Below are 25,385 nucleotides of genomic sequence, written 5' to 3' on the forward strand. Positions count from 1 at the left end.
TTACTATATACTCGAAGTTCTTTATCAATGGAATATAAGTATTTTGCAAAATTCTTTTTTTGCTAAAATTTTTCTAAGTTTAGATTACTCCCGAACTGGCAAGCTAAACGAAATAGGAGCAAAATTTTTTTAAGTGTAGATTATTCCCGAGTTGGCAAGCTCGACACAAATAGGAATAATCTAATCATCATTGTACGCCAGGGTGAACAGACACTGTAGGGTATATGCTCGACCTGTTTGTGCCTGGGTTACTTCGCCTTCCCCATGCCAAAGCGACTAGGTTTTAATGAACCAACACCGGAGAGGCGACTAGGTCTTAAGCTGCCTATGCCGAGGAGGCAACTAGGACTTCTATCATGCCGAGGTCTCTTGTCAGCTCGACACCATAGCCCTTAGGCTTCTAGGAGTGACTCATAGTCCTCTCTCCAGCTCGTCGTCTTTTTGACCAGTTCGGTGGTCCCATGGAGTTATCTACTTGGAGTTGTGGACTCATACGCAACACCTTCTTAGGTTGTCGATGTTCCAAGCTCGAGGTACTTGCTTCCCTTCTAAAGTTTCGAGCTCATACGTACCTTCCCTGTATACCCGTCTCATATGGTACGGACCTTCCCAGTTCGATCTGAGCTTACCCACACCAGGCTCAGGTACCATAACTTTTCGAAGGATTAGATCGCCCACACGTAGACCTGGCAATCGGGTTGGGTTCAGGTTGGGTCAAGGTATTTCGGGTTCATTTCGGGTCGGGTTGAATTTTGGGTTGGCTTGTCAAATGCTAGAACCTAACCTTAAATGTTCGTGTTAGGGTTGACCCATGAGTCAATTCGGGTCATCCAAAAAATAATTGAAATTTAAAAAAATAAAGAAAAATTACATGAAAAATGTCAAAATTAAAAAAATTAACCTTAAAATTCCAAATATAAAATAAAAGCTTGAACATTTAACAATTTAAAGCGTAAACATTAAAAAGTAAAGACTAAATAGAAAAAATTAAAGAGTGGAAACTTCTAACAATGCATAAATAATCCCAATTAGACTTGACAATCGGGTCAGCAGGTTGACCCATCACCCCAGTTTTTTTGGGTCGGGTCATTTTCACATTCGGGTTGCTAAAAAATCAGACCCTAACTCTATTTTTCGAGTTGGGTTGGGTCGGGTTTGCGGGTTGGGTCAACTTTTTGCTAGGTCTACCGACACAAAACTGCAGCTTCTTGAATCGGGCATTATAGTACCGAGTTACTCTCTACTGGTATGCTGTAGTCCGGATGTAGTCCAGGTTTCGCACCTCCTCTACTAAGTCTAGGTTGGTACGGAGCTCGTCATTGTTTGCTTCTTCATCATAAACCTCAAGTTGCAATGTGGGTACTTCGATCTCTGCCAAGATCACCGCCTCTGTACCATATGTGAGGTTGAGCGGGGTCTCACCCATTACGGTCTTGATGGTAGTCCGGTAGGCCCAAAGAACACTGGGCAGTTCATCCACCCACTACCCTTTAGCTCGTGGAAGGCGAGCTTTCAGTCCGCGTAGGATAGCCCTATTCGTCACTTCGGCCTGCTCGTTTGTTTGTGGATGTGCTACCAAAGTGAAGTTCTGCTAAATCCCTATCTCGGTGCACCAGTTCTAAAATTTGATGTCTTCAAATTGCTTCCCGTTATTCAAAATCAATACTTTGGGCAGTCTGAAACGACACACGATTTTTTTCCAAAAGAAATTTTGCATGTTTCGAGCTATATTGCTTACTAATGGTTCGGCTTCCACCCGCTTCGTGAAGTAGTCTACTGCCATGACCGAGAACTTCCTCTGCCTGGTTGCCAGCAGAAAAGGACTGAGGATGTTGATTTCTCACTGTGCGAAGGGACACTTGCTAGTAAGATACTTCAAATCGGCAGCAGGCTGATGGAGGATGTTGGCATGCCTTTGGCATCATTCGCATTTCTTGACAAGCTTGACTCTGTCTGCCTTCATTTTGGGCCAGTAGTAGCCCTGCCTTAATGCATTTTGGGCGAGGGCCCAACCCCCCAAGTGTCCTCCGCATAAACCTTCATGGATATCATGAAGTACGAGCTCAGCTTTTGAGGGTCACAAGCAATGTAGGCAGGGCAGTGTGAAGGATATCCTGTACAATCATCTGTCTAGGAGGACGTACCGAGCCGATTGACGCTCTTCCCTTTGAGCTACATTACATTCTGCAGGTAGGGCCCCGTAGAGCAGATAATGAATGAGTGGGTCTATTCAACTTGGTTTCGCTTGCCACATGGGAGCAACTTCTTCTGCTCCCCCCCCACCCCCCGAGAATGCTGGGTTGAGGTAGGTCCTCTATGTACACAATCCACATAGTGTTGTCGCTTGTTCTTGTTACTCGTGATAAATTGTCGGCCTCAGCATTCTCGGACCTCAGGATTTGCCTGATGACGCAAGAATTGATGCCTGGTATAATCTCTCTGAGTTTGGTTAAGTAGGCTGCCATTGTCGAGTCACGAGCTTCATAGTCACCATTGACTTAGTTAACCACCAGTTGAGAGTCGCTATAGACAATGAGGTGTTTTGTTCCCATTTCCTTTACTAAGTTGAGACTGGTGATTAGCACCTCATACACCACCTCGTTGTTCAATGCCTCGAATCTGAACCAGAGAGCATACTCCAGCTTCACCTTGCTTTGGCCATACAGAATCAGTCTCGCACCGCTTTCTCGCTGGTTGGACGAGCCATCAACATGGAGGATCCAAGGCTCCTTGTCACAGGTCGGTACTGCTCTGATTGGAACTGGCATTGCACTGGTTGATGCCTCCGACGTGTGAGCGGACTTAGTCAGTTCAGGGGCCGGTGTGTTGAACGTGCATTCTAATATAAAGTCTGCCAAGACTTAGGCTTTGATTGCTGGCCATGGCTCGAACCGGATGTCATACTCACTAAGATCGATGAACCATTTTGTCAAACTCTCGGACACCTCGGGCTTAAGTAGGATGTGCCTCAGAGGTCTATTCGTAAGGACGACGATGGTATGGGCTTGGAAGTATGGGCGTAATTTTTGAGATGCTACCACTAACGTGTACGCCAGCTTCTCGATGTCGGGGTATCTAGTTTCTACATCTTGCATTACTTTACTTACATAGTAGACGAGTTATTGAACCCAGTCTACCTCTTTGATTAGTACCGAGCTGACTACCTCGTCACTTGCGGAGAGGTACAACTTCAACACATCTCCTTCCTTAGATTGGGTTAAAATGGGGGCTGTACTTAGGTACCTTTTTAGCTCATCAAACACGAGCTGACTCTCTTCAGTCCATTCAAAAGTCTCATTCTTTTTAATTGCCTTAAAAAAGGGGAGGCATCGACCTGCCGATTTAGACATAAATTGGTTTAAGGCAGCTACCCGGCTAGTTAGTCGTTGTACCTCCTTGATTTTTTGGCGTGGTCGCATCTTTAAGATAGCCTTGATTTTGTCCAGGTTTACTTCGATGCCACGTTGGTTTACTATATAACCGAGGAACTTGCCCGACGTGACACCGAAGACACATTTATTTGGATTTAACTTCATATTATATTTCCTTAAAATTTGAAAAACAACACCGAAATCGTTAATTAAAGATCTATAAAATTGGGTCTTCATGACCTTGTCGTCAACATAACACTCCACTTTATTACCAATCAAAGGTTCAAAAATTTTGTTTACAAGTCGCTAGAAAGTTGCTCCAACGTTTTTCAAACCAAAGGGCATAACTTTATAATAGTATGGCCCAAGTTCGATTACAAAAGCAGTTTTGTCTTGGTCAGCTGTGTCCATCCTAATTTGATTATAGCCGGAGTAGGCGTCTATGAAACTCAACAACTCATGTCCTGAGGTTGCATCTATCAGGCGGTCAATTCTAGGCAGGGGGAAGCAATCATTTGGGCAGGCTATGTTCAGGTCGGTGTAGTCGACGCACATGCGCCACTTGCCATTGGCTTTCTTCATGAGCACTGGGTTTGCCACCCAGCTCGGGTAGTGGATGTCCCTGATGAAGTCTGTAGTGAGGAACTTTCCGACCTCCTCATCGACTACCCTCCACCTCTCCGGGGCTAGGTTGCGCTTTCTTTGTCTAATTGACCTAACTAGAGGGTCCACATTAAGTTTGTGAGTTATGATGCTAGGGTCAATTCCGAGCATTTTTGTTGTGGACCAAGTGAAAACATCTAAATTGTTAAGTAAAAAACTTACTAGCTGTGTTCGGAGTAGTTGAATTACTAGTGCACCGACCTAGAGAGTCCTGGTCAGTTCAGTCTCGGATGCTGGTATGTGGACCATCTCTTCCATTGGGGCAGCTCGCTCCTCACTGTAGTCTGCTAGTCGCTCCAGTTCAACGTCTTCTGCCAATTTTGCCTTTCCTTTGAGGGCAGCCACATAACACCTTTGGGACTCGAGCTGATCGCCTCGTACTACTCCACCTCCATAATTCGTTGGAAACTTCATCTTAAGATAGTAAGTTGACACCATTGCGCGTAAAACATGTGTAATAGGCCAACCTATGATTCTGTTGTAGGGGGATGGAGTCGTGACCACCAAGAATGTGCACTTGAACTAGACAATATTTAGCCATGTGCCCGCCTCCTCTTGTACTGTGACACGACCTATAGGCCCGCTGAACCCTACTAGTGGGGCATCTGCTGGTTTTAGATCGCTTTGCTATAGTTGCAACTTGTCAAAGGTTCCTTTGAAGAGGATATCAGCTGAACTGCCTGAGTCCACCAAGATCCACTTTACTTCAAAGTCATTGATGATCATTTTCACGACTAGGGCGTCATCACGAGGATATTGAATTCCACGGGCATTGTCATCGGTAAAGTAGATTGGTTCTTCAATCCGAGGTCGCTTGGGTGGGTTCTCTGCTTCATGCTTCAGTTCTCGGACTGACATTTTCCCGACTGCTAGTGTGCACCCTGCTACAATAGATCCTTTAGTGATCATATTAATCACCCCACAGATCGGTATTTCTTCTAGTAGCGGATGAGGTTGCTGCTCGTTCTGTTTATTGCTCTCTGGGGCATCTTTTTTCTGATCTCCTTGTCGGCTCTCCTGTTCTTTTTCTTCACGCAAAATGTACTTCTTCAAGTACCCATGACAGATTAGCTCTTTGATCTCATCGTGGAGGTTTCTACAGTTTTCTGTGCTATGACTATGGTCCCGATAAAAGTGACAATAGACATTCGGGTTCCTGGTCATTGGGTCTCCACGGAGCCTGGGTGACCATCTGATGATATAGGAGTCTTTAATGGCCATTAGGATCACTCCTCGTTTCGCGTTCAGGGGAGTATAGTTCGTTCTCTCCACTGGAGGGGTCCTGGAACTCCGACCTGACCTATAACTTCGCGAGGGGGACTTACTCCTTGAGCTCGGGGACTTTCTTTTTTTCCTTTTCTTGTTGCTCATTCCTTCTTTCTCTCTCTTCCTCTTTTCTCCTGGTTGGTTGTCGGTTTTCTGATTCATCTCTTCTTCTATGTTGATCAACTAATCGACCAACTTGAGGAACTTGATGATGTTCTTTGGCTTGTTGGCCACGACGTGCCACTTGAACTCTTTGTGGGTGATTCCTTTTCGCGCTGCAGTGAGACGTACTACTGGGTCAATGTCCGGTATCTGCAAGCATGTCTCATTGAAGCGCTTGATGTAGCTCCAAATTGACTCTCCTTCCCTCTACACCACGTTCAGAAGGCTCTCCTGTGACTTCGGGCACTTCTTACTAGTGATGAAGTGGGCCGTAAACATATCCGCGAACTACTCCCAACTTTTGATGGAACCCGATGCGAGGTTTCTGTACTAGGTCCAAACTACTCCTCTGAATGTCATGGAGAAAGCCATGCACATACAAGCCTCGTTGGCCCCGGTGAGATACATTTAGGACTGGAATGCGTCTAGGTGATCGTAAGGATCAAAGGACCCATCATACTTGTTTAGAGGAGACACCTTGAAATCTTTCGACATCGGGGTTGCTAGGAGCTCGGGTGATAGGGGGAAGGCTGGCTCAAAAGAGCAGGCGTTGTTCCTGTGGCCACCGAGCTCACCTCCTCTCTTTCTCGACCTTGATCTGCTGGATGGTTGGGCTTTGCTGGTGGATCATTCCTTGCTGATGTACGGCGAGTCTTGCGACGTCACTGCTGTTGTTCTTTGGTGGAGCGACATTTGTACTACCGTCCTCTGTGTTGTCAGGTACTTCGATCTTACTCCAAATAGTAGGGCGAAGTGGTTCAGAGATTCTCCTCGCCGCTTCCTCTTTGTCGCATGCTCGGTGCTAGCTGTTGCGCGGAACTAAAGGGTCTCTTTTCGAGCCTGTGCCTCGGGCCTCGAGTTGACAATCTACATGAGAAACCTACTGACTGCGCCTCTCGGGCTGGCTGGGTTTGGGCTTATCCCTCAAGCTCTCTCTTCGGGAAGTAGGGGGAGTACGTTGGTCGCCTACTATACCCTACGGCGGGGTCCATACCTAGTGAGCCCGGTGTTGATTCTGGTTCTGGATTTTCCCTTGATGATGGTTTGTCGGTTGGCTTGGTTGTAGTGGTGAGAACTACTGCTAATATTGTTGATAAAAATAGTACTGTTGAAACTGCTGGAACTGATGGATCTGCTGCATTTGGATTTGCATCGTTCGAACGCTCTGGATGAGGTCATTGAACTAGGAGTGCCCGACCCCGGGGGAAATCACAGAAGGCTCAGAGAACGTGGCATTCACCTGGGGGAGCAGGACACTCACTTGTTGGGTAGTGTGCGGCACAGACAGTGATGAGACCCTAGAGGCAATCAGGGGAACGGTGAACTGACTGATAGTCACTGACCATCCTTGGGGAGCGACTATCTGCTGCTCTTGCCCCCTAGTAATGTTCATGTTCCTCTTTCTATTGTGGCTGGATGATGCCATTGAGGTTGAAACTGGGTCTGAGACTGTAAATAGAATTGGGATGACCTTTCGATAGATTCCCACAGACGGCGCCAATTGGCGATGTGCGATCTGGGAGCTCCTAGCTAGAGGATTTCCTGGATCTACTCGCGTGGTGAGCTGGATCAAACTGCAAAATAGGGATAAGCGAGACCGAGGTGGATGAACCGGGGAGGTCGCTTCGATGCTTGAGTCAGTATTCTTGTTGTGATTGCGAGTTAAAGTTTGAGTGCTAGAGAAATGGTATGTAAGTAATCGCGCGTACTTGGACCTTGGAGGGATTGATGCACTTATATAGCTGAGCTATCATGGATCTCCTAGACGAAAGCATGAAAATGCATATCTGAAGTGTGCTCAACAATTGACATTTGTAAAATAAAGAGCTTAAAAGTAATATTTTTCCATAATAATTTTATAAATGTCAATTTTATTATTTGTGCAATTTTTATGCTGAAAGAATTAATAATTGAATGGAGGAAAGTCCATAGGTCCACGAAACCCAAACCTAAGTTCCATGGCCCAAGTATGAGTGTTGATTCTTTTCCCGCTTTACTCTAAATAGGGTCCGGTATTTTGGGCATATCTTTCTTTACAGATGTTGAAATTCAGTGATTCTTGAGACTATGGACAGTTAAGAGATAAAGTTATAATTCGTATGTTGATATCTTTCTCTAAATCAATAATTATCTAGGCGAAAATTGGGGGATAAGATGCGGATCCGGGATGAGCAGATTGAGGAGCCTGGAAGCACAATAAAAAAGAAAAATCTGACCAAAAAGGGGAATACTTCTAGAGGTTATTTTGGCATTATTTTCTCAGTCTTTCACAGAAGAGAAGAGAGGAGAATGACATCCAAGCGCAGCTAAAGTTTCAACAAGGCTAGGGAGGATCTTGATCGATGAGTTTTACTTGTTCTTTTACTTTGATTCCTTGAGAGATTTCAATGTTTAATTTTGTTCTGAGATTTCTTTTATTATTTTTATATTTGATAAACCCTGAAGTTATACTCTTCAATTTCCATATAAGATTAGTCATGCTCTTTTTATGTGCAATTTGTTAGAAGATAATTGGTTGGGTAGATTTATTTGATGAGTTGATCCTTGACTGCAATACTGTCAATCTGATATATTGTCTTTCTTGGGTAGCTTGTAAGAATATATCATTCTATTCTTCATCAAAAATCAATTCTCTTAGAACAAATACTTTTGTTCTTGTCTTTGGTTTCAAAGTTATATTTTCCGATTGTTTGTTTGGGATGTGAAACTTATTGAGTAATAAATAGGAATAAAAGTCTAGACTAATTAAGCAAATCGATCAAGTGAATCTCGAAGCCTTGTCATCACAAAATTACTTTTTATCTATACGACCGCTTAGCCAAGGGTAATAATTTTGGGCAAGACACTCCCAAAAAGGTTCCGGGATCTATGGCCTGAGTGGTTGAGATCTGTTTCCACTTTAGTCATGGAGTAACGTATCAGTCAATGAAATTTATCGTCACCGCTCGATCCGGATGGGAAGAGGATAAGGCCTACCATTATGCGGAGTGACCCCGTGATATTTAGAGTCTATTGGGAAGCTTCTGAAATCGATTACGTGTCACTTCGGTTCCTGGGCCCCAAACTTGATTTGGCGTCGACGTGACTCTATGACGAGTTGACCTTATGTCGAGGTGACTTTATGCCGAAGTGGCGTTATGCAGAGGTGGCATTGTGCCGAGGTGGCCGAACATCTGAACTCTATAAACTGCTGACTAGGATCCCCTTGTTGAGTTGTCATTCTATGAGCATATCACGTCCACATGACATTTACTTACTAGGTCGTGCCAAATTACCCCTCATCAGAAACCTAAACTTTCGGTAGTTGAGTTCAAACGTTGAGATTTGTTTTGAAAAATATATATAAAAATATTCATATATATATATATATATATATATTATGGTTTCAAAATGTTTGCAAAAGATTTTAATTCCCGGGATCCATGTGAGTAGAGAGTGCAGCACTGCACCTTGTAGCCGAGGGAGATGTCCTTTCTTGTTGGGCAGTGTTTGATCATTATGGGTTGAGATGTTAAGTATAAGACCATTGAGGATAACACCTGATGGGCTAATCTTGCATCTGCCCACAATTCTTGGGTTTTCTTAAGGTGGCTGGATCCAAGAACCATTTAGTGTAAATGTTGGGCCCATTAAGAGCCTATGGTGATGGATTCAGTGGTTCATTGTCTCCTACAGTGAATTCGGCCAGGCCTTATAATAGAGTCTGGGCTGAACCCATGTGATTGATGCGTAGATCAATGTTAGGGTCCCACGCTATACAAAGAAAATCAAGTTGGCAGCAAATTAAAGAGTAAGTGAGCACATAAGCTTAATGAGCCTAAGGCCTAATTTGAATTGGGCTTCAGTTAGTTTTTTTAAAGGGGGCAAATTCAGTTTTAAACTGATTAGGATTAGCTGAAGGATAAGATAAGTCTTATCCATTTAAGAGTCTAGATCCAAATATAAGATTTGGATTAGGAAACTCTCTCCTAATTAGATTAGGAGGCTGATCCAAGAACCCTATAAATAGGGGGCGAATTCCTCAGATTTTGAACACAACAAATTGTAGAATTCTTCCCCTGTTCTTGCCACCCCTATCCAGTTCGATCTCCACTTGTGGATCTGATCAAGAAAGGTTCTTGATATTGTTTCTTAGTAGAAGAAACAATCTGAAGTTGTGCTCACCAGCCCTTGCTTGATTATTGCTGAAGAATTCAGGTTCTTGCTGAAGAACCGTCCTGCTGATCCTGCTTCACTACACACTGTATCATCTTCAGTGGAAGCGGGTTTTGGTCTTCTCTTTGGGTGTGAGCACCTGCATTGTGAGTTATTGCTACTTTGTATTAGGTATTTCCCTCTCATTTCTTTTGGTTACAAGAACGAACATTGAAAATACAGTTTTCTAAATTAGGGAATACGATTCCTAGATGAGAGAAAAAGAAATTTTTGAAATTTCGTCCAACCTTCCTACAGGGTTCACCCAATTTGCATATTTGCTAAACTTTTTTTTTTTAACTTTTATGCAAAAAGCCCTTGTTTTTTTTTTCTTTGTCTTATTATTATTAATTATTTTTTGGACTTTTGTGTAAGTTTTTATACCTTAGTCTTGTAATGTCATAGAGGTTAATATTAGCAAACAACTTGGATTCACGCTTGTTTGATCACTAGCTTGATTATTAACTCACTTAAAACATATGTAATTTGTGTAAACCCTCATTATCATTTCATTAACATATAGCTAGATCATTCCCCGGCCCTTTAGAAATTATCATAAAACCTACCCATGAAGTTCCTTGCATCATGACATTTGGCATTATTTCCCATCCATCTTGAGCATAGATCACTCATTTAGTCCTAATTCCTTTAGGCTATATTTGGATTGAAGGAAAATGACGTAGAGAAAGAAAGGGAAAGGTAGGGAAACCTATACAGGATTTGTAAAGGTTTTCCTACCTTTCCCTTCCTTTCTCTACTTTTTCCTTCAAACCAAACATAGCCTTATTTACTAGTTTAAATTAGGATTTGGTTTTATCAGTTAGTCGTCTGGTGTTTTATTAGATCAGTGGTTTATCTATTATTTTCTTATGCTCCTTGCACCACCACTTAATCCATTGATAGCTTTAACACTTCCATGTTAGATTATCTGTGTGTATTATTCTAAGCTTAGTTAATTTCAGCTCTTCTTTATTAGTCTCACTAGGTCAATTCCCGCTGCATAATTAAATCTCAATACTTTTCTAATTTTTGTTCACTATTTTATGGCATCATTTAGTTTATGTATTCATTAATTATTCATCTAGCCCATTTCTCCACCTTTGAAGGTAGGAGTTCATGTATTCATTAATTATGATCATCTAGCCCATTCCAAGCTTAGAGTCTCACTTGGAGTTGGATACCTAGTTTAATCAGTAGTCCCACCGCTCATCTGAACATCTTTTGTTAAAGCATCATTTCAGCAACTTTTCTAAACCCATTGATAGTCCCATCACTCGCCGTGAAATTTGTCTACTTACAACGTTTACGTTTAGACTAGTTATCAGTTTCCCTTGCACTGCTACTAGAATAGTTCAAAACAATTTCAATCAGTCCTAGCCATCATCTTTTCACCTAGATAGTCTTTGAATTAAGTCACATTTGCTTCTTACATTTCAGCATACATCATTTTAATTTGTACTCTTTAGTATTTAGCCACCATCATCTAAGAGTTTATTAATCTCCCATTCATCTTGTAATGGTTAGTCTTGCTCTTGGTTTACTAGTCCTTTTAGAATCAATGCTTTCCTAGGTTTTTTCTTATACTCATTTAGAATTGAGTTTTGAATGTTAATTTTAGTTCTCTCTTTGCTTACTGCTAAATTTTGCTCTTCATAGATAAATAGTTTTTTTTTTTTTTTTGTGTGTGTGTGTGTGGTAATTTTCTCTCTAACTTAAGCTCAAAGTTATAAAAATCTTTCCTGGAGCATAGGTGAAGTACAGACCAGTTTAACCAGACACGTGTGCTTAACACCTTCCTGTATCGTACCTTAGCCCCTGGACCCAAAGAATATCATTCCCATTATGCTAGGAGTCACCAAGAAAAATTATTTTTTTTTGTAAAAATATCAGGTTTTCCTAAATTCCCATTTCAAAAAAAAAAAAAAATCAGGTGATGGAGGGTGGCAAATGGCTGGATTGGGTTGGGTTGGGTAAGGGTTGAATATCAATCCACCTATATTAACCCACCAACCCACCATGACCCATCACCAGTCATAGTTAAAAAGGTCATAGCCCACCCTAACCTTAACCCACTCATATTGACCCACTTGACCTATCCATATTGACCTTATACCACCCTCACCCACACTAACCCACCTACCCTCACTTATAGATACAAAAATGGGTCGGGATGACCCATATATGCAAAATAATAAATTTTGAGAGAATAATCTCTCTCAAGACTGTCACGTGACAAAAACAAGTCAAGTCAACCCGTATACCCGATAATGCAAAAATTATAGATAAATGCAGAAAATTGAAGAAAAATGACAGAAAATGCAAAAAAAAAAAATCAAAAAATTGTAGAAAAATAAAAAAATTTATGAAAAATACTAAAAATTTGAAAATTCGGAACTTTTTTAGAAAAAATCGAAAAATATGCAAAAAAATAGAAAGTTGTAGGAAATGCATGAAAAACACCAAAAAACACAAAAATTATGGAAAAAAACATAAAAAATTGTAGAAAATGCAGAAAAATAAAAAATTACAAAAAATGCAGAAAATAACAGAAATTGCAAAATAATGCATAACTTTTATAAAAGTTCTTTCGCAAAAGTACTTTTATGAAAGTACTTCTACAAAAGTGCTTTCATAAAAGTACTTTCATAAAATCACTTTAATAAAATGCTTTAAGCGTTCATAAAAATGCTTTCATAAAAGTACTTTACAAAAGTGCTTTTTTGTAAAAGTACTTTTACAAAAGTGCTTTTTTGTAAAAGTACTTTTACAAAAGTGCTTTTATGCTTTTATAAAAGTGTTTCCGTAAAAGTGCTTTTGTGTAAAAGTACTTTTACAAAAGTGCTTTTGTGTAAAAGTACTTTTACAAAAGTGCTTTTGTGTAAAAGTACTTTTACAAAAGTTGTAGAAAATGCAGAAAAATAAAAAATTACAAAAAATGCAGAAAATAACAGAAATTGCAAAATAATGCATAACTTTTATAAAAGTTCTTTCGCAAAAGTACTTTTATGAAAGTACTTCTACAAAAGTGCTTTCATAAAAGTACTTTCATAAAATCACTTTAATAAAATGCTTTAAGCGTTCATAAAAATGCTTTCATAAAAGTACTTTATAAAAGTGCTTTTTTGTAAAAGTACTTTTACAAAAGTGCTTTTTTGTAAAAGTACTTTTACAAAAGTGCTTTTACAAAAGTGCTTTTATGCTTTTATAAAAGTGTTTCCGTAAAAGTGCTTTTGTGTAAAAGTACTTTTACAAAAGTGCTTTTACGTACTTTTATGTAAAAGTACTTACATAAAAGTACTTTTACAAAAGTACTTTTGTAAATGTACTTTTATGCTTACATAAAAATATTTTCGTAAAAGTACTTTAATAAAAATGCTTTTATGTTAAAGTACTTTTGTAAAAGTGCTTTCATAAAAGTATTTTTTATAAAAGTGCTTTTATGCTTTCATAAAAGTACTTTTATAAAAATATTTTTGTGTGAAAGTACTTGTGTAAAAGTGCTTTCATAAAAGTCATTTTCATAAAATTACTTTATAGAATTGCTTTTGTAAAAGTGCTTTTGTATAAAATTGCATGTGAAAACAAAAGTTACTTAAATCTATTTTATTCCACTTTTATTCTTAAAATGAAATGTGACACAGTGGTTTGGAAGTGTTATGAGATGTTAGCACTCTATGAGGCTTAGGTTCAAATCTCTACAACTTCTGTATTGAGATTTGGCAAGTATAGATAGAGTGACCCAACCCATCTTGACCCTAATGGTTACCCTCGACCCAACCCACCCTAACCCTTTTCTACTGACCCCAATGAGTTGCTTGATCCATATCGACCCACCAATAAATTACCAAGGATGGTTCCATCCATCCCTAGTCCTAACATCCTTAGTGCTTATCCCTTTGACACTTTGACCCATTGCTAGATGATGTAGTTCCAAAAAAGAATAAGTGTAACAGGAAGAAAATCCGGTACTGCATTAAAAATTTTGTTTGAAAACTCTGTTTGAGTCAAAATTGAGAAGAAGCCATTAACATCGTAGTTAAATTTGTCAAACTTCTACTGGTCTCCTGTGGGCCATTTGATATTAACAGTAGTTGAAGTGGCTGAACTGAGAAGCTTATTGCCTTGTCTTTTAGTGAATAAGATTTCATGGTGTTGGGATGTTTTTAATGGTTGAAGCTGAAGTTGGATTGGCCATTATACCCTTGAGTGCTTTATTATTTTTAATTATTTATCGACTAAAGAATAAAGTAATAAATCATTCAGTTAAGCAACTTCACTAGTTATTAAACAACCCCATAGAAAACCCCACTTCAATAAATAAACCCCAAAATAGAGAAAAAAAATATTATATTGACCGATCTCTCTTTTGACTTTCGGAAAAATTACTGTCAGATACCGTTCCAAAATTTCTTTACAACTGAGGGATATTAATATTGAACATAAAAATTTTCATTTGGCTCAGTTTGAAAAGAGTACAAATATACATATATACAGTGCAAAACTTTGTATGTTATATTATAAACTATTGTGCCCACTAAATGCTGGCTCCACTGGGGAAGAGTGCAATTACAAAAATGTTCAGTAGTGCAAAACATTTTTGTGTTTGCACTCTTCGCAAATGATGCTTTATATTCAATGCCTAACTACTTCTGAACTAACTCTTTACGCATCCATTGGCGTTTCTAGAAGGCCAATTTAATTGCCAAATCATAACCCCATTATCAGTGGTCTTGGGTGAGATGGACTGGATATGGAGTCCATGGAATATGGTCCCCATGAATAGTAGTAGCCTTTCGTTTGAATGTTACCACTGTTTGGGAGAACCCCACCAAACATGAAACAATTTTATTTTGTTTTATTTATTCTTTTGCCTTTGTAATTTTTGTAAATTTAAAGTATATTTTTAATAATTTAATTTATGCTATTAATTAATCATTTGTCTATTTAATTTTTGAACAACATGATTAATTCTAAGAATTGGTTAAAGTTCACCGGTAATAACGGTGTAAAAAATAACACAAGATGAATTTTATAAGAAAAGAGGAAAAATTAATGCACAGTTCATTTACCTATCCTTACTTCGAGCAGGGAATAAATTTCCATCTTTTGCTAATTCTCTGTTTTCCTCGTGGGGACCATACAGTATGGGTGAGGGTGTGGTCGTAACAAAATTTGTTAGGTGTGGACCGGCATGGTACCCTGGTATTGATGGCAACTACAATTGGTAGCTTCGGCCCTTCTACGTGTCACAATACGTTTCATGGGTTAACCCTCCCAACATGGTGTCCGAGTTGGGATCGTAATTGGGATCCGCTCCTCACCAAGCGCTCCCCGTACCGCGACCTCACAGGCACATCGACTGCATCAGGAACATCTTTCATAAAAAATACATAAATACAGGAAATTCCAATACAGGTGAGATGCGCCGGTTGATGTCAGGAATAGGTCTAGACTCTCGAGTTGGAATCATCTGTCAACGTTACAATGCCCTACTAAAATGATCTGACACCACATGTATACAATACAGTACTACAGCGTTATTGTGTTGGTAGGGTATTGGAATGAGATCCCAACGGTGTTCATTCAGGTTTTAATGAAGGCAGTTGGCAAGCCTCATCTTCCCAAGACCGGATCTGCTTCTCACACAGGGTGCCTCACACCAACCTCACATGCATATCCTACCATGCATTGAGAATATTTCCCGTATTTATAAATTATCATTTACGGGAGATATTCCCAATGCATAGTGGATATACGTGCGAGGCGCCCATGTGTGAGGAGCAGATCCCGTCATCATCTCCTCAGGGAACCATTCCGGTTTCCGTCCAATGATTTATTTCTTTCTCATTTTTATCTCTACCACTCAACTGCTCGACTTGTGGCTTACAAAAAGTATAACTGCACGTAGTTGGAACTTGGAAACACACAAACACAGAAATGGAGAATGGGATGTTGAAGACAGAGGCTCTTCTGAGGCTCTCCGCCATTGGAGTTTTAGTTTTAACAGCTTGTCTTGTCGGAACAAACACACAAACCAAGCATGTCTTTTTCTCTGTTGAGAGGAAAGCAACCGTCAAAGACTTAGATGCTCTCGTGTATGCTCTCTCTCTCTCTCTCTCTCTCTCTAATCTCTGCATATTTGAGTATGACAATAACGTATGATGAACCACTGCTCTTGTTTCTTTACTTCTTCTTTTTCCTTCGATTTCTCCCTCTTTAGGATTTTGGTGATTGTGGAGTCTGTTACTGCTTTCTATCATCTTCTCCAACTAGGCAAATATTTTGCCTTTCCTCGATTCAAAGAAAAGAAAGCCATCTCATATGAAACTCAGGCATGGATTTGTTTCATGTTAGACCAGGTAAATCCCACACTATCACATAACTCTGATGCAAATCCATCTTTTTCTTGTATGAATAGTGGTAGTTTGTAACTATATGTATACAAAAGGCAATTGCTTGGTGTAATGGTAAAATTTTGGGTTCTTTGTATTTAGTTGTAAGTTGCGAAGAAGCAGCAAAATATGAATGCATATCTGCTACACATTGCCACCCCACATGATACTAAAGACATTCCACGACTTAATAATGGAAAGAGTAGTGTTTGTGAAACCTGAAGTGATGAAGTCTTGCAATCAAAATAAAAAAAGAAAAAAAAAATTATGAATATCCGCTTTTGAATGGCTAAAAGAAATCTTTCTGCAAGTCTGCAATCAACAGAAAATATCTGAAGCTCATATGGTTGAAACCATCCTATCTGGGCCTTTTTTGTATTTATTTCCCTCTTTTGCTTTGTATGCATGAACGGTTGTGAGTCCACCTCACAACCCCCACTCCCCAATTAATATGGGTAGTTGGGGTTCAGTTGGGTTTTAATGACTAAAAATGCACCACTATTTATGATAGAAACTTAAAACTTTGCTTAAAATTCATGCATGATAATAGAGAATAAAAAAGAAGTTGAGTGAAGGGTCTCTTCTATAATGAAGATGATATTATTGGCCAATATTTTAAAAACTCAATGAATCATTTTTTCCACTGGGTTGTGGGATTGGTTTGATTGTTCAGAATGAATCAGACCATGACATGTTAGATATGTCATTATAGTTGGTGACATGTAATGCATACATACCTTTATTTCATGTTTAATTTATTTTTTATTTCAGTTTTTAATATTTTATTTGTAAAAATGCTAAAAATTGAATTTTGAAGTGAAAACGGTTTTTTTTGGCAAAAAATAGTGGGGTAAGGCATTTTTGGCCTTTTCAAATGCATAGATATTGAAAAGTTTCCTAAAATTGATATAAAGATCACCCCAAACGAATTTATCAATCCAAATGCGAAATTATGACCTTCAAAAGTTTCAATACATTTTATTGGTTAAACTGTGACAAGATAACCGGGTCAAACGAGTCAACTATTCAACCACCTGGCAGAGATAGTTTTCACCATGTCAATATTATTTGAAGAAATGCAAGTTTTATGAAAACCAAACTTGGAAACCCGATTGGGCTCCGACTGGGGATAGGGAAAGGGTGGTATTTGTCCATCCCGCTCTGGTTAAGGCAAGGATGGTATTTACATGTAGGAATGACCGAGGTGAGGAGAGATAAATTTGGGGATCCCCATTTCTCAGGGGACAGGGATGGGGTTGGGATTTATAGTCTTATTGGGGTATAGGGAAGGGCATTTGAGTTTAGGGTCAGAGATAGAACAAGCAAAACCTGACCCCACCCCACCCCACCCATTGCCATTCCTAGATTCGACTGTTCGGATCAATGACAAGTTGAAAATAGGCAATTCTTTTTTGGCTATTGGGAAATTCTCTTTTCGTTTGGTTTGCCAATTAGAGATTTTATTCTCACATAGAGGAATTTTTCTTTCTTTTTTTTTTTATTTGAATGAAGAGATAAGTTTTTCAAACATAGTTAAGATGGACTTTATAGTTTGTACAAAGTAAACGCAACTCTATTTCGATTATTGGGAAATTCTCGTTTCCATATTTCTTTTCGGAGGTTTTCTTTTCTTTATTTCATTTGGTTGGAAAGATAAGTTTTTCAAACATAGTTAAGATGGACTTTATAGTTTATACAAAGTCAAGGCAGGACGCAACTAGTTATAATTTAGTACGTAGTAGATTGTTGATTCTAATACATAGTTTTTGCCTTCTAAGAAAATGGTACATGAAATACCACCTTAACTATTATATAATAATCAGTACTTCTCTTTAAAAATGTGTTACATCCTCTCTGTTTAAAATATATAACATTAAATGCTATATTATTTGTGACCTTTTTTTCCCATTTCTTTTCTTTTCTCCTCAGATTTTGAATTCCATTCTTTTACTATAATTTTTAATTCTTTTAGTAGATAAATATGTTTTAATTTATAAACTTTCATAAAACGGCAAATAATTATGTATCCTCCAAAGTTTCTTGCAACTAGAGAACATGCATATAAATGTATGTCTGTACTATTTATTTATTTCTTTTTTTTTTAGGATGATGGTATATAATATGTTTCTAAAAATTTTTATACTTTTTTATATTTCTATGTCTATAAAAATTAATTTTATTTGTCATACTTATTATGGTTCATTGTGATAAGCCCAAATGTTTTCCACATTATTTATATATTTTTGTGTTTTTATCTTTTTAAAATTTATTATTTAATTATAATTTTAAGAGTTGACACATTTGGCCTAAAATGTTGAATTGATCTACTACCAAATAGGAAATAATTTCACATTTGTGTTATTTTTGAATTTTGTATTGTATTTATATCATTGATAAAAAGTTAAAAACAATTATTGTTTATTGTGTTTAGTTTTGAATATTATTAATATAAAATATTAGAGATGTGTCCAAGTGTTTTCTATAGAGCTTCTATCTTTTTAATATATTTTTTGTTTTTAGTCTTTAACTTTTATTATTTAATTATAAAATCAATGGTTGACAGATATGACCCAAAAGGATGAAAGGTTTAATTGTTCACCCACCATCGGGAAAAATTTTTCATTTTTGAGTTGGTTTTAAATTTTATATTTTATTTCCAACATCAATAAAGAAATTATTATTTATCATTATTATTTTTATTTAATACGAACAATTTAAAACATTAGATATGTGCCTAAATGTCATTTACAAAATTCCGTATTATTACATAATGATTTTGTGTTTTTATATTTTTCCATTTTTAATTAACTATGATCTCAATGGTTAACTCATTTGACTCAAAAGGTTAAATTGTTGACCCACCACCACATAAATAATATATATTTTTTTATTGCTTTTAAATTTGTAAATTCCAACATCAATAAGAATAATTATTATTTATGACACTTATTCTTCTTTAATAAGATTAATATATATATATATATATATATAGAGATATATATATATATATATATATATATATTTATTGCTTTTAAATTTGTAAATTCCAACATCAATAAGAATAATTATTATTTATGACACTTATTCTTCTTTAATAAGATTAATATATATATATATATATATATATATATATATATATATATAACATTAGAGATTTGTCCAATTATTCTATATTTGTTATTTATTTATATTTTAAAAGTTTTTTATTTAATTTTGATATCATGGACTAAGCCCACTTGAGCCGAATGGTTAACTTGCTTACTCGTCATCATGATAGAATTGATAGAATTTGTCTATTTTTATTTTGTAAAAATAATATCTTAAATATAGTATTCAATAAAAAATGGGAGTTAATACCCTAAGATAAGACTTGACGAGGGAATTAAATGAGGAGAAATGTGGTAGTTCAAATTAGATTTTGTGCCCTCACAAACCAAATTCAAAAATAGGGGTATTCTAGTTAAGAAAATGTTTTAATTGATATTAATGGTAGTTAATAATTTAAATATGAGACTTAATGAGAGGGATTTGAATGAGGAGAAAAGTGGTTTTTCAAGTTATATTTATGTCCTTAAAACTAAACAAGAACCAAATTCAAAAATTGGGGTAATTTAGTCAAACAAAAGTTCCACACCATTATTTACCCTTTTATTAATATTATAAATAAGCATTAAATGAAAAATGTAAAATGATATTTTGGATATAGATTATTTCCCAACTATTGAACAAAAGAAGTACTTTTGTGTCTTTTTATTAAACTAGACAATGATAGTGATAGTAATAATGTATCCAAAAATTTCTATAAATTGTATTTTTTTATTATTTTTGTTTCTTATTATTAATTGGATGTATATTGAAAAAATCCAAAGATGATTACAAAACATTATATCCAAATATGTGATAATTGAATTGAGTTGTGAAGTTTCAAGTATTGATAGACCTACTTGCTTGGCTAGATTCTTCTTTTTCTAATGTTTTATATTTTTAGTGTATATTTTTTGTTCATTTAGAAAAAAATTTAAGATTTAAATACAAGGAATTGAATGAGGTGAAAAGTAGTAGTTCAATTTACAATTTAAACCTCATAATTAAAAAGGGACTAAATTCAAATATGAGTATTTTAGTAAAAAGAAAGTTCCACAATCTTATCCATGTTTTTAATTGTAGTGTAAATATAGAATTATAAACGTGTTCAATTTTTTTCTATAATTTTTTTTGTATTCCTGTGTATAAAAATCATTATGATACGTCACCCTTACTTTTTGTTTAATATGATAATTATATGATATTATACATGTGCCTGAATGTTGTTTTTTTTAAGCAAAATATTTGTGTTTTTTCATTTGTGTATTTCTATATTTTATTAATATTTAGTTCTCACAACAATAAATGGGGAGGGAAGGGAGAGGGAAAGGAATTTTCTATGCATGGGCTTTGCTAAGCAAAATTAAAGCAGAGTGAGTTGACTGGCATTCCCAATTCAAGTCATTTCAAAACATCATTTTTTGGTGACCTACTTGTCTATGATGACTTTTATTAATTATTTTTAAATCATAGTCATAATTTTATTAATTTAACAATTAAAATCTTAAAATTTTATTAATATTAAAATTTAAAATTAAAGTAATAATTTTAAGGGTAAATTATAGATAGGTACCTTGTACTTTGGGGGTAATGACAGATAGGTACCCTTCTCATGTATTTTTGAGATCATTCTATAGAGTAAAATCATCACTAAAGAATGTGGTTGTTGGAAAATTTGAATTTGTTATTTGCTGTCCACGTGATATGTCATTGTGGGGAGACGTTCGGTTAATTGAGAATGATCTCAGAAATTCACAAGAATGGTGTTTTTGACTAAAAACCAAAGCATGGGCGTGAATAGGTGAATGATATCTAAAAATTTGAAGCCTGATTCAAATCTAATTATTTTGGATTCGGATGGTGTATATATGTAATTGGATTGGATTTAAATGTTATAATCTATATCCGATTAATAATCAAATTGGATTTGGATTTAATTCTATTCAATCGGATTAAAATTCAAATCCAATTATAATATAATATTTATTAATTTTAATATATAAGTTTTATATAATTATATTTAAAATTATAAAATATATTCTATATGTTATATCTTATGTGAATATATATAATAAATTTAGTGTGCTATATTTATATTAATTTATTATATAAAGGTTCAAAAATAAATAATTTTTTTTTTATTTTTCTGGTATTTTAGAAAATTTATAGCAGAATTGGATCAAATCTGAATCCAATTTGAGTCTGTTAGGATTTGGATTCGAATCCAAGTCCTTAAATCCAATAAGATTTCAGATCAGAATCAGATGTATGCTATCAGTAATTGGATCAAATGCGGATTTTGCTGCATCCGATCCGAGTCCAATCTGATTACAGCCCTACTCACCATTGTTGGAACCTTCCCCGTTTGTTAATTGCAATCAAGTAGATCGTTTTATTAAAATTGGTAATTCTTTAACATGCTTCTTTCAATGCAAAGGGTTCGCCTATGATATTGGAAAGAAATCATACCTGAAAAAAGCAATTTTTACACCTAAAAAGCCAAAAGTCTTGCTTATTGCTTATTGTGTTTTGAGTTTTGGAGAGCCCTATTTTATTTTTTATGAAGGAAAAATATATGATACCGGAAAGACATGGTATTGGAAGAGGCTTAACCAATTAGAACACCCAATCAGATTGGTCACTTTTTTTATGATATTGATTGAAAATTTTTCTGGTATGATGTATTTTCAGTATCATAGCCGAACCCATGGTTGATGAATGAATATTCAACCCACATCTAACCCTACTCAACCTATCCATTTACCACCATCAAGGTTCAAAAAATTGTTACGTATGTGCTCGTATCGGCGAATACATGTCGTGGGAGCACCCCGATACACCCCTACAGAGGGTGTATCAGGGTTTTGACCGTTTCAGTGGGTGGAGGAACTTTAAACCAGTCCCGCCTAAACCGGATTTGAAAAATAAAAAACAGTATCGATACTGCCTGATACGCCCCTACCGGTGTATTAAGCGTATTGATATTTAGAACCTTGCCACCCTCAAATCAAGTAATCAAATGGGGATTTAGGTGCACCCAATTGAATCCAATCTTTAAGGCCCTAATTTCTTATGTGTTGATCTGTTACAGATAGTAACCTATGTTAGCTTTGGAGCAACCGTGGCTGCCGCTCAGGCATCAATGTTAGCAGTAACTGGGTCAAGAGATTTCCAATGGATGAAGGTGTGCAGGATTTATAAAAGGTTTTGTTTTCAGATTGGAGGTTCCCTCACCTGTGGCCTCGTTGCATCCATTCTAATGATTATGATATCAACTTTCTCAGCCTTCAATTTGTTCAGGCTTTACTCCCCAAAACGCTTCCTTGTCTTCAAAGGTTGAGATCGACCATATGGCCTTGCTTGAACTTGCTAATTTTGTTCTCTCTTTATTGTTGTCTTCTAAGTGTATATCTAAGGCCGGTGCATCCTCCAAGCCGCTTTGTTTTTGATAAACAAATTGATGGGCTTACCTACCATCTTGATGAAACATCTATTTTGGTCTCAGACTCTCAGGATGTTATTGCAGCGCTTAAAGAAAAGACTTTGATATTCCATGCTTCTGTCTTCATTTTGTTGATATAATATTTTGAGCCTCTGGAATTGGGTTTTGTGAACCTTAATCATGTGCTGAGATCATTAAAATGGGATAGCTCATAGGTCCATCTTCTTTTATTTTTCAGGTAAGGAAGACGATGACCGTTTTAGTCATAAAAAGCCATTATTTAAAGGGCAATTTTGTCTCATCCAAGTGTTGGAAATTTCTTTTAGGTGGGAAAGTTATTTACCCACCTGAGAGATATGTATCACTTAACCTAGATAAAGGCAATTTTGTCCAATATGCAAAAACACTCTCAACATGATTTGAACTTAAGACCCCAAGTTGCCTAGTGCTAAAAAGCAATGCATCTTTAACCTACAGGTCAACTTTTAACTCATGTCAATGAGTGAAATAAATTAGCTTTTAAAATCCAAACAACCAACATACACTTATCTTCAACAATTCCAATTACAAATTAAAAATAATAATTTTTAAAATTAATATTGTATAAACTAATGGAATGAATAATCTATCAAATCCAAATTTATATCAAAAGTTGATTTTTAATTTAAAGAGATTGAAAAATATTAATAATAGAATAATTATTTTAATACTTAAATTTATAAACATGTACATGATATATATCTTAAAAGTTTCAGAAATTATTAATTAATATTTTAATTTGCATTAGATAACCATATATTTATTATTTACAAAAATGGAAATATTTAAAGATGTAATATAAATTGAATCTATCAAATCTACTAATCTATATTTATATTAATTTTATTTTATTTTATAAATTTATAAAAATAAAAATGTTAATAATGAAGTAATTATTGTAGTATTAAAATTTATAAATTTTCATATAATATGTTTCTTTGGAATTTAAATAGATTTGATATATTTTAAGTTAGGATCATATATTTTTATAAATTAATATCTTGATTTGAATTTTATAATAGAATATTTATTGTTTACAAAAATAAAATATTGTTTACCAAAATTTTGAGAATTAATTTTTAGTTGACATTTTTGTTATTGTTAAAAATTATAAGTAGTAAAATAGAAAAAATGATATAATAATTGAAATATAATAGTTGCATATGTTTGTGACATTGACTTAAATATAAAATAAGATAATAATGGCTTTGTGCATGTATTAATTTGTAAAAATCTTTATAATATGTGTCTTGGAATCTTGATTGATGCATATCAATGAAATTGAATGATATCTATGCATTCCTATATATTAATTGTAATATATTTCTTCATATATACCTTTAAAATATACAATTCTTATGTATCTATACACTATTTGTAGCTATTTTGACAGTAAACCTAATGTTAGTGTAAGTATGGTGGTGAGGTAGTATAGGGTGGTCTCCTTGAAAGACAAAGATGGAGTGAGGTTGTGAATGGGGCTATAGGTCGAGCCGACGAGGTAGTGGGTATGTCCTTGGTTATTCGGGAGTCTCAGGAATGTCGGGTGATAGTGAGGATGATAGTTATGCCCCGGGGTTGTACTTTCCCCTTCTTTTGATAGGGGGATCCCGACACTACTAAGAGAAGGATCCATAAGGGAGACCATTCCTATTAAGAAAGGGAATCTTTATCTTTATGTTGATGACTGCGGAACTGCCATTGGGGTTTCGCCACGTGCCCAGTGAGATCCTCTAAAATAAAGTTTCCCTTCTTCTAAGGATTCTCATATGGCACATGCTGGCTACATCCCCTTAGGAGTTCTTTTGCGGCCATGTGTTAGAGACAGGATCTTGGTCTAGTCGGCGTGTTCAGGTTTATTATAGACATACAATGTCATCATTCGTCCATCACTACTATGTACTATCATTCGTCACTCATTGCAGGCTTTTGATGTTTCTCTATGCTTATCACAAATACCATAAGGTGTTTTATGCCCATCGCATGCCTTGGGTGACTTCTCGTGCTTGTCACAAGTGTGTGAGCTTTCTACTTTATTTTGGTGGAGTGTTTCTGTGCCATTATAGGTGTCCCAGCCTAGATTTCTCCACAAGGTTTTCCTTTGGCATCCTCACCATAATCGTGGTGATGATGAACCACATGTACCTATTTTCATTTGTATCCATGTGTTTTTAAAACGTATCTATATCAAAGTTGTCCAATACCAATACTTTAATCCTTGGTACTAATATTGGTCTAAGTCTTGCAACTCAAGAACAAGTGATGATGTGTTACATCAATCAAAGAAGCAAGTCAAAAGAGAAGACATGCTTCACCAAGCATCAGGTTGGAATATTCCATCAGGAAGAAATAGTCTCTAAATAGTTTACATATTGCGCTTAAGTGTGTCTATCTAGGTTATATGTGAACTTGACATGTGTCACTTAGGTTTGGGAGTTCCTCTCTCCTCCCTCTCTCTCTCTCTAATTAATCAAGCTTAAAACTAAGTTTTCTTGGCTAGGAGTCTCAAATGGACCAGCCTTGGGTAGTACAAAAATGTAAAAAAGAAACATAGGTCAGGAGATATCTCCCAGGACTAAGAGACATATCTTGGAAATCACCCTACCAGAGGGGATGTCCCCTAGCAATAAGGAACATCTCCCAGTAATAGTTCCAAGCCAAGCGACACCCCTACTGCAGGAGACATGCCTTGAGACATGAGTGAGAAGACATCTCCAAAGGTTTAGGAGACATCCCCTTATCATAACAAGCTTTTAACCTAACCTTGATTGG

The 25,385-nt window shown here is 36.3% G+C and overlaps 1 protein-coding gene across 1 annotated transcript; it reads left to right on the plus strand.

The window, feature by feature from the left end:
- Positions 1 to 15,073: 15,073 nt before the first annotated feature.
- LOC148843804 (CASP-like protein 2C1) lies at positions 15,074 to 22,684 on the plus strand. Its single transcript, XM_088959581.1, has 3 exons — positions 15,074 to 15,751; positions 15,877 to 16,015; positions 22,224 to 22,684. The coding sequence occupies exons 1-3, from the start codon at positions 15,594 to 15,596 to the stop codon at positions 22,470 to 22,472; spliced, it is 546 nt and encodes a 181-aa protein (XP_088815707.1). The 5' UTR covers positions 15,074 to 15,593; the 3' UTR covers positions 22,473 to 22,684.
- The last annotated feature ends 2,701 nt before the right edge of the window (positions 22,685 to 25,385 follow it).

The sequence above is a fragment of the Nelumbo lutea genome, chromosome 8 (genome assembly GCF_056320005.1).
Source record: "Nelumbo lutea isolate HS-2025 chromosome 8, American lotus-T2T, whole genome shotgun sequence".
NCBI classification, from domain to species: domain Eukaryota; kingdom Viridiplantae; phylum Streptophyta; class Magnoliopsida; order Proteales; family Nelumbonaceae; genus Nelumbo; species Nelumbo lutea.